At 34.6% G+C, this 11,315-nt stretch overlaps 1 protein-coding gene across 1 annotated transcript; it reads left to right on the forward strand.

Moving 5' to 3' along the window:
- Positions 1-8,729: 8,729 nt before the first annotated feature.
- LOC100654420 (olfactory receptor 4C46) lies at positions 8,730-9,678 on the forward strand. Its single transcript, XM_003412075.3, has one exon. The coding sequence runs from the start codon at positions 8,730-8,732 to the stop codon at positions 9,651-9,653; it is 924 nt and encodes a 307-aa protein (XP_003412123.1). The 3' UTR covers positions 9,654-9,678.
- Positions 9,679-11,315: the final 1,637 nt, after the last annotated feature.

Consider the following 11,315-nt stretch of genomic DNA (forward strand, 5'->3'; position numbering starts at 1 on the left):
AACAGTGAAGTACCACTTCATACCCATTAAAATGGTTATATTAGAAAAAGAAATGACAAGTGTTAGCGAAGATGTGGAAAAATTGGAACCCTCACACATTGCTAGTGGAAATAAAAAATGGTGCAGTCACTGTGGAAAACACTTAGTAGTTACTTAAAATGTTCAATATAGATTTACCATTTCACCCACCGATTTCGCTCCTACGTATATACTCAAGAGATTTGAAAATACAGGTTCAAAGAAAGACTTGTACACAAATGTTCGTTGGAGTATACTCACAAGAGCCAAAAGATGGAAACAACCTGACTATCTATCAATTTATGCAGAGACAAACAAGATGTGGTCTCTCCATACAGTAGAATATTACTTGTCCATTAGAAATTATAAAGTGCAGGTACATGCTACATCATAGTTGAATACTGAAAACATTATGCTAAATGAAAGAAGTCAGACACAAAATGTCATATGTTGTATGATTTCATTTATATGAAATGTTCAGAATAGGCAATTCCCTACAAATAAAAAGCAGATGAGTGTTTGCCAGAGTTTGGGAGAAGAGTTGAATGGGAGTGACTACTTAATTGGCACAGGGTTTCTTTTGTGGGAAATGAAAATGAATTGTACACTTTAAAATTGTTAAAATAATGAATTTTATGTAGAATTAGCATTATGTCTTCTTTAAATATTTTGTGGTATTTACAAGATATCTGAAAATACCACAAAATATTTGTGGTGTTAATTTTATCTTAAATAAAAAATCACAAGACACATGTGCACGCAAAAAAAAAAAAAGATTTTAATTGAATGAAATTGAAAACACAACTATCTAAACATGCAAGAAGTGGCAAAAGCAGTTCTTAGTGAGAAATTTGGAGTATAAAATGTATATATTAGAAAAGAAGTAATATGTAAAATAAGAGTTCAAAGATTTTGACTTAAGAATCTGGGAAAATAAGGGCAAATTGACCACAAAGTAAGTAGAAGACAGGAAATAGTAAAGATAAGAACAAAACTCAATGAAATAGAAAATGATAAAAAGAACACAACAATCAATGAAACAAAATTTGCATCTTTGAGAATATAAGTAAAATTTATAAACCCCAAACTAGAGTTGAGAGAAAGAGAAACGTACCATATCAAGAATGAAACAATATACATTATTACAAATGCTCCAAACAGTAACAGTATACTAAGAAAATATTATGAAAACTGTAAGCCAAAAAATTTGACAACTTAGCAACCATTTTTTAAATTACAAAAAACAAACAAAAAAAATCTGATAGGAAAAGAAATATAGAACATGAATATTCTATATCAGTGAAAGAAACTGAACATGTAGTTAAAATCTTTCTCAAAAACTAACTCCAGACTCAAGGGCTTTACATGTAAATACCACAAAATAAATAAAGAAGAAATAATATCAGTTCTACACAAACTATTTCAGAAAATAGAAAACACTATGTAACTCATTATATGAAGCCAACCAAAACCAAACTAGGACTATGTGGACTTTATCCCAGGAATAAAACATTTTTTTAACATTCAAAACCCAATGAACATAATTCCCCAAATTAACAGAATAAAGGCATATAATCATTTCAAAAATGCACAAAATTTTTTGATAGAATTCAGTGCAGATATGATTTTTTAAAAAATCTTAATAAGTAAACTGTAGAAAAGAGCTTGTTTAACCACATAAAAAACATCTGTGTAGAGTTGACATCTAACATCATACTTAATGGTGAATACTTCTAAGGTTGGGAACAATAGGAAGATGCCTGTACAACTTCTATTCAACATTATAACAGAGGTTCTATCAATTGCAATAAAGTAAGAAAAAGAAATAAAAAGCATGCAAATTGGAAAGCAATAAGCAAAATTTATAAAAATACATTTATTTGCAGATGGTATGATTACATGCGGAGAAAATATCGTGTTCTAAAAAACTCATACACCTAGTAAGTGAATTTATCAAAGACAAAGGATACAATGTCAGTGTAAAAAAAAAATCAGTTGTATTTTTACAATGTTGTTGTTGTTAGGTGCCGTCAAGTCAGTTCAGACCCATAGCAACACTATGTAGAACAAAAAGAAACACTGCCCAGTCCTGAGCCATTTTCATGGTCGTTGTTATGCTTGAGCACATTGTTGCAGAAACTGTAAATCAATCTATTTCTTTGAGGGTTTACTTCCCTTTTGCTGACCCTCTACTTTACCAAGCATGATGTTCTTCTCCAGGGACTGATTCCTCCTATTTCTACAATACAACAAAGGATTTAAAGTTCAAACTAGAAATAAAAGGCCATATATAATAATATTAGAAAACATGAAATATTGCAGATAAATATTTTATATATATTGAAGATGTATATGGAAACCCTGGTGGCGTAGTAGTTAAGTGCTATGGCTGCAAACCAAAGGGTCGGCAGTTTGAATCCACCAAGCGCTCCTTGGAAACTCTATGGGGCAGTTCTACTCTGTCCTATAGGGTCGCTATGAGTCGGAATTGACTCGGCGACGGCACTGATTTTGGTTTTTTTTGAAGATATATATGAAAACTAGAAAATACTGTTGAGAGAAATTAAAGACAGAAATAGAGGTGGATAAACAAAACATGGTACATATACAATAGAATATCATTATACTATAAAGAGAAAGGAAGCCTTGCTACATTCTACAACATAGAGGAACCTTCAAAACATGCTGAGTGAAATGAATCAGTCACAAGAGTACAAATATTGTACGATGGCACTTGGAGTAGCAAAATATATACCGAATTTTATTAGTAGTTACAGGACTACAGCCTTCAGTATGGATTACACATCAACATAAAAAAAAAAAGAAATCTACACTACTGGGACCAATAAGCAACAACATGATAAATGGAGAAAATATTGAAGTTGTCAAGGATTTTGTTTTACTTAGATTCACAATTAACACCCATGGAAACAGCAGTCAAGAAACCAAAGAACGAATTGCATTTACCAGATCTGCTACAAAAGACCTCTTTCAAGAGTTAGAAAGCAAGCTGTCACTTTAAGAACTAAGGTGTCCCTGACCCAAACCAAGATATTTCAATCACCTCATATGCATGTGAAAGCCATATTTTGAATAAGAAAGACTGAAAAAGAATCGATGCATTTGAATTACAGTGTTGGCAAAGAATATTGAATAAATGTACCTTGGATAGCCAAAAGAAGGAACAAATCTGTCCTGGAAAAACTACAACCAGAATGGTTCTTAGAAGCGAGGATGGTGAGACTTCATCTTATGTACTTTGGACATGTTATCAGAAGGGACCAGTCCCTGGAGGAGGACATCATGCTCAGAAAAGTGGAGGGTCAGTGAAAAAGAGGAAGACCCTCATCAAGATGGATTGACACGGTGGCTGCAACAATGGCCTCAAGCATAGCAACCATTGTGAGGGTGGCACAGGACCAGCGAGCATTCTGTTCTGGTGTACATAGGGTCATTATGAGTCAGAGCTGACATGATGGCACCTAATAACAAAAGGAGTGAGAGAAAAGGGTAAATGCTGAGTCATTGTTTAGGAGGCACTGAGCTTATATTAACGGTGATTGAAAAATTTGAAAGGGATAGTGATGGTTGCACAACATAAAAAATTAAATTAATGTTGCTGAATTGTGTGTTTAAAAATGTTTAAATGGCAAAATCTTTGTAATATATATACTCACCACAACATAAATAATAACTTGTAGAGATATACCATGTGTATGGATTTGAAAACTCAATTTTTTAATCATATCAATTCAATAGATTCAATTCAATTCCAATAAAAATCTCAACAGGATTTTTGGAGAAACTTACATGCATATTCTGAAAATTACAACCATATGTAAAAAAACTTAGAACAGCAAACCACCCTCAAAAAGAAGAACACAGTTGGAGGATTTACTGTACCTAACTTTAAGACGTATTCTAAAGCTCCACTAATCAAGACTGTATGGTATGGACATAAAGATAGACATATATATTAGTAGAACAAAATAGAAAGTTCAGAAATAGACTCAAATATGTCAATTTATTGCAAAAATATCAAAGAAACTCAATGAAGGAATAGACTTTTCAACAAATTATTCTGAATTAATTGGATAACATACAAAAAAATGAATCTCAACCATTACTGTATACTGTAGATAATAATTAACTCCAAATGGGCCCAAAACCTACATTCAAAGCTAAATATATAAAATTTCTATTAAAAAATCTTGATGACTTTGGGTAGGCCAATATTTCCTACATATGACACAATAAGCATGAACCATAATAAAAATTAGTCTTTGTCAAAATTTTAAAACTTCTCATCATTTTAAAAAATGAAAAGACAAGCTGTGAATTTTGAGAAAAAATGTATGTGTATGCCAAAGAACTTGTATCCAGAATATATAAAGAATATTTAATTTCAGTAATAAGAAACTCAGAATCTCTATTTTTAAAATGTGCAAAGGACTTGAACTCAAACTTCACAAAAGGAGATATACAACAAAAGAATATATACAAATGGCCAATAAGAACATGAAAAAATATTTTCAACATCATTAGTCATCAGGGAAATGCAAATTAAACCACAGTAATTTATTACTACGCACACCTGGAATGACTAAAAAGGAAGACCACCAACAATATTAAGTGACAAACATGGAACACCTGGAACTCTCTTTTCTACATTTTTAATGCTCCCCAGCTTTCAATACTGACCAGACTGTGAGTCCCAGAGGATACTGTAATCTGGCACCTTCTGGGGTTTCTAACTACTTCCAAAGACTTATGTGATATTGTGCAAAACAACTTCAGTTGCCAAGTACTTTAAAATATCGACCATTAATTTTATGCTTTCACTGCTCTAGCTCTCAAGCAATCAATAATGAATTTCCAGGAATGGTTTAATATTGATAAAAACACAGATGTTCCTTTTGTAATGTGAGTCAACATGTAAATTACATCATAGGTCCACATACAGGAATTATCCTACCGTGCTATTCACATAGTATTCGGCTTCCTTAACAATCTGGGTTTAGATACAGAAAGGGGACTGTCTTAGTTATCTAGTGCTGCTATAACAAAGATATCAAAGGTGGATAGCTTTAACAAACAGAAATTTATTCTCCCACAGTCTAGGAAACTAGAAGTCCAAATTCAGCATGCCAGCTCCAGGGGAAGACTTTCTTTCTCTGCAGCCTCTGGGAGAAGGTATTTGTCATGAAATATTCCCCAGTCGAGGAGCTTCTCAGCTCAGGGACCTCAGATTCAAAGGACGCGCTATTCTTCTGGCTCTTTTTCTTGGTGATATGAGGTCCCCCTATCTTTCTGCTCATGTCTCTCTTTTATATCTCAAAAGAGACTGACTCAAGACACAAACTGATCTCCTGCATTGAGACCAGCCTCAATAACGTAACTGCCACTAACCGTGCCTCATTAACATCATAGAGGCAGGATTTACAACATATAGGAAAATCACTTCAGATTACAAAATGATGGACAGTCACACAATACTGTGAATCATGACCTAGTCAAGTTGATACACATTCTGGGGGGACACAATTCAGTTCATAAGAGGGACTGTCACATGGTTAGGTTCCAAGTGGAGGGAATACAATTCCCTATTCAAAACTAGTAGTTTCTCAAATACATCTCCCCAGAACAGCTACTTCTAAGACAAAGTCTTTGTGTCAAAGGAGATAATTTATTCCTAAGAGAGCAAGCATCAGCTACAAGACACATCCCTGAGTCTTTATGGAAACCTCTTTAAATACCTATGCAGTGCAAAGTGAGAAGGTTTTTTATTCTTATTGTTCACACATCCAGAGCAAGATTCATCACGCGTGGAGCAAGTCATTTGAATGTTATTCCTCCACACTTTCTGCCTTTTCCCCTGCAAGACCAGAACCACATATAGAAGATAATTCTCCTTAGTGTTTCAAGCGAATCCATTCGAAATTCAAATCCCAGATTTTCTGGAGAAAGGGTTAAGTTTTTAGGCTAGAAGGAAAGATTTAGACTCATAACAACTCTTTATCAACTTTTGCTTGATATTGAATTATCTGAATATTCTCTAGCCAAGAGCCTCATAGTTCTCATATTGAAAGTTATTTACTCCAAAAGGAGATCAGTTTAAAGATGGAATTGCTGTTGAACATTCTGGAACATCATTATGGTCATCTGTAAAAACCACTAAGGTAAGTTTCTCAATGGTGTTGCCTCTTATTAAAGATTGTTATTTTCCATATATAGAAATCATTATTTTTTAACACTTCTGAAATACGGTATTATAATATTTCATTCTCACTCCAGTCCATCAAAAGATATGAGTAAGCATAACCTCATTTGACAGATGAAGAAGTTGAGGCTCACAGAGATTAAAGAACATGTGGGAATATAACCTAGCTCTTTGACATTAGGAACCATGCTTGCCAGGAGATAATGTCTTGTAATAATCCAGACTAATCATGAAGATAAAACAAGATTTAAATAAATTCACACAAAAAGACACAAATACAAACATTAAATGGCATAAATCCTCAGCTCTTTAGTACAAGAACAAACTTAGGGAACCCTTCCTGGTATCAAATGTTATGGATAATATGAGTCTGGCGTTTTTAGAGGTAAATTTGGAGGTTGTTCTTCCTGAACTTATAGCATGGTTAAATATTTCTTCGTATTATTGATTTAAGTATCAATTCTTTCTCTTAGGTGCATGTACAGTCACAAAAAAGGGACAAAGCCCTACATGTATCCCCAGCACTATGCTAGATGTGTTCACATATGCTCTCCCAATCAATTCTCATAGGAACCAGTGAGCTGGACATTATTATTCTTAATTTATAGATGAGAAAACAAGATGTAAGGTGCAAAGAAATGTACCCCCAGACAAAAAAAGTTGCAAGTGGAAGATTCTAGATCTGATCTTTCTGCTTCTAAAACCAATACACTTAACCATGTAACAGTCGATTTCAACATTTTGCAGAAGCGTTTGAGGCACATGGCTTGGACAGGAGTTAGGGAGGAAAGAGTAAAGCCAAATAAGAGGCCCTTCAATGAAAACAGTACCACATTTTCTCAGTATTTGGGAATTCCATGATTATACGTATATATGTGTGTATGTGTGTATATATGCGTGTGTGTATATATATATGTACATTTAATGACATAGTTATCCTATGTCATTGTTTATGTTCAATGACATATAAGTCTATATTTGTATGTGTGTATGTGTGTGTGTATTCTGCTGATGAAATTGCTTCACATAAACTTGTCTCTGAGGTATTATTCATAAGGTTTTCACTGGTCAATTTTTTCAGAAGTAGACTGCCAGGTCCTTCTTCCTAGTCTGTCTTAGTCTGGAAGCTCCGCTGAAACCTGTCTACCAAGTGTGATCCTGCCGGTATTTGAAATACAGTTGACAAAGCTTCCAGTATCACAACAACACGAAAGCCACCTCTGTAGACAAACTGACACACATGGTGGTTGTGCTGAAACCCAGGAATGAGCCAGGAACCTTTAGAGGTAGTATTAAAAAAATTATAATTTCTCTGATTATATCAAAAGAATACTAGTTAAACACTGCTTAACATATTGTAACATAACAATATAGGGTATAGGTTAAGAATTTGGAAGAAAAAAAAAATAAAAGAAATACTTTTAGACCAAATCTTCTCTCTGCCCTTTATTAACTGCTTGATCTTGGGAAGGATCCTTAACTTCTCTGTGCTTCTATTTCCTAAAGTGTAAAATAGATTTAAAAATATAATAATAATAATAGTAATCATCCCCTAGATGTGTAATGGTAGTTAAATAAGCATATGCTTACAAAACACTTAGAATATACCATAGCTTTATTTACTGTTATCATTGCTATTATAAATATGAGGATTAGTCTCTGAGGTTGTTTCCTCATCTGCCAAATGGGTGAAATAATATAAACCAAACGTGCTGTTATAAAGATTAAATGGAATCACATACAAAAAGCTCTTGCTACCACACCATACTCATGGCAAGCAGTTATTAAGATCTATATATTATTAGCTATTATACAGTAATTGAGTTTAGACAATAAACATTGTGAATTCTTTCACAGTAGCTTTTCTATCCTTTCTTCCATTCTCATCACCAGTGCCCTGTACTCCTTATGTCAACAACTGTAAATAGTCTGCTAAATGCTCTGCCTGTCCCCGCCTTCCAACAGCTGATCATTGTCCAAGACACACAAAGACCTTTACTGGACTAATATTCCAAGATTCCCTCTTCCTCAAGTTCCTCTTCATCTTTCCACTCACATTCTCAAAAACTTTGCATGAGTCTCTATTTCCTAAAGAGTAAGGGCAAATTCCTTTGCTTTACATCCATGGTCTTTACATCCATCTCCTACCTCCATTCTCAGGCTTACATGCCACTGTGTGTATTATCACTACTTCAAATTAGGCTCTTGGTCATCTTAGATGGCTAAGTTACATAGAACATCTCCTGCCCTGTGTGTTTACTGAAGTCCCCCCATTTATATTATTACCAGAATTCTCAGTTAGAAGTGTAAGTTATCTTCAAGTACTCAGAACCTGTATTTCCACCTGAAAAAAAAAAAAGCATAGCAATTCACAAATCAGTAGAATTCAGACATTTATTATTTATCATTATAGATAACTTTAATACATTCAGGATTGTTTTAATAAAATGTTTTGTTTTCAGGTAATGTGATTAGCCATCACATAAAATACATGGAGAGTAGGAACGTGACAGAGTTTGTTCTACTGGGGCTCACGGAGAATCCAAAGATGCAGAAAATCATATTTACCATGTTTTCTATTATCTACATCATCACTGTGATAGGAAATGTGCTCATTGTGGTCACCATCGCTGCCAGCCCATCACTGGGATCCCCTATGTACTTTTTTCTGGCATATCTCTCCTTTATCGATGCTTGCTATTCCTCTGTCAATACCCCTAAACTGATCATAGATTCACTCCAGGAAAGGAAGACCATCCTGTTTGATGGATGTATGACCCAAGTTTTTGGGGAACATTTCTTTGGAGGTGCTGAAGGAATCCTTCTTACTGTGATGGCTTATGATCGCTATGTAGCCATCTGCCAGCCCTTGCACTACACAACTATCGTGAACAAGAGAGTATGTGGCCTGCTAGTGGGAGTCGTGTGGGTGGGAGGCTTTCTCCATGCAACCATACAGATCCTCTTCATGTTTAGATTACCATTCTGTGGTCCTAACATCATAGATCACTTTATGTGTGATCTGAACCCTTTGCTCAATCTTGCCTGCACTGATACTCACATTCTAGGACTCTTTGTTGCTGCCAACAGTGGGTTCATCTGCCTGTTAAACTTTATCCTCTTGCTGGTCTCCTATGTGGTCATCCTGTGCTCCTTAAGGACCCACAGCTTAGAGGGGAGGCGTAAAGCTCTCTCAACTTGTGTTTCCCACATCACAGTGGTTGTCTTATTCTTTGTGCCCTGCATATTTGTGTATATGAGACCTGCAACTACTTTATCTGTTGACAAAGCAGTTGCTGTATTCTACACCATCATAACTCCAATGTTAAATCCCTTAATCTATACCTTGAGAAATGCCCAGATGAAAAATGCCATCAGGAAATTGTGTAGCAGGAAAGCTATTTCAAGTAACTAATAAATGTCTCTAGAGCATAACAATGACTCTGTTGAGTAAAAAGACAAGAGAACATTTAGTATTTCTCTGCAAATACTACTTATGAGATAAGGAGAAATTAATCATTACAATGCATAGATATTGCAATTTAGCAGAGCAGTAATGCTGCAAGAAAAAAGAGAAAATCCAACCAAGAGCATTCTTTGCATATTTAGAAAATTTAACCAAATCAGGGCTTAGTTTTACTAGCATAATCCAGGTAAATAGATGCACAGATTTTCCTTGTAATAAAAAATAAGAGAAATACTAAAAATACATTAACATAGAGCAATAATGTCTATAACAATCCAGAAAGATAGACACTGATATTATTCCCATTTTACAAGTAAGCACCTGACAAAAAGAAGAAGGTATAAAAATAGATACACTGAAGAGCCAGGAACAAAAATCTTATCTATGTCACAGATGATGCTCCTAATTGTGTGATATATTGCCAGGCAATAATGATAAAAAGGTCAAATAGTAGCAGTAGCTACCATTTATTGAGCAAGAGACTGTGCTGGGCAAATTGTACACCTTAGTTCATTATCTATAACTAAAAACCTAATACTTTTTCACTAATCAGTTAACTTTTATGTACCACAATTCATGGTCATTTGTTGAGTGCAACATTATGGTATCTAGATACTTTATGACTATGAAAACAATGGATCATTCAATCTCTGAGGGGCAGGTAATGAAGCTTAGGCCATGTGTCCAAATTTTCTTGTGGCTTCAGAACTGTTTCGTGTTGCTCATGTCACCCAGAAAGAGTGATGACTCAAAAAGGAACATTTAAATGTCAGTGGAATATTCTATTCATTAAATATGCAGTCATTCATCATAAAATAGTTGCCTGCTAGGTACAACAGTTTCTACAATATAGCACAATATCTGGTGCACAATAAATATTGAATGAACAATTAAAAGTATAAAGGAAGATGAAAATTGGATAAAAACTAGATCAACAAACAATAATACTGGCCTCTAGGGAATTCTTTCCTACCTTTATCTGAGTCAGGCTCTAAGGAAAATTTGAGCTAGACCTCTTGGGACTCAGAATTTGTTTTCATTCCTGTTTAAACTAAGGAATGAGAAAGAAATGAAACTAAGGTTCTCAGTGTCTGAGTAAATAATTTACCTTGATATTCTCCCTGCTCTCAACTAGGTTTCATTGTCTTATGAAAGAGTGTATATTATGTTTCTTCATTAATTTACTCTTTGGTAATATTTCATTATTAAAAATTGTTTTAAAAAAAAGTACGACCTTGTCTCCACACAAAGCAACTTCAGCATACACATATTCTATCCTCTGCATCATTCATGTATTCATCATTAACCAACACATATTTTTTGAACTCAAGTAATACATTATGCATCGTGATATTGGCTGGGACTTTGGTTATGAGTAAAAAGAGACGCAAGTCCTACTTACAATTCATTGAAGGACTCCCGGAAGAAAGCAAAGTACAACACAGTATTATACAGGATAAGATACTAGAAACTCAGGATGCTATGCAAGCACATGGGAGGAAGACACAACGGAGACCTGGGGGCCAGGAAACATCTCCTAGACGAAAAGACATCAAAAATGGGACCAAAAAAATGGAAAAGAGTTTTCAGAGTTGGGAAAAATGTGTAGGG

The sequence above is a fragment of the Loxodonta africana genome, chromosome 7, assembly GCF_030014295.1.
Source record: "Loxodonta africana isolate mLoxAfr1 chromosome 7, mLoxAfr1.hap2, whole genome shotgun sequence".
Classification (NCBI taxonomy): domain Eukaryota; kingdom Metazoa; phylum Chordata; class Mammalia; order Proboscidea; family Elephantidae; genus Loxodonta; species Loxodonta africana.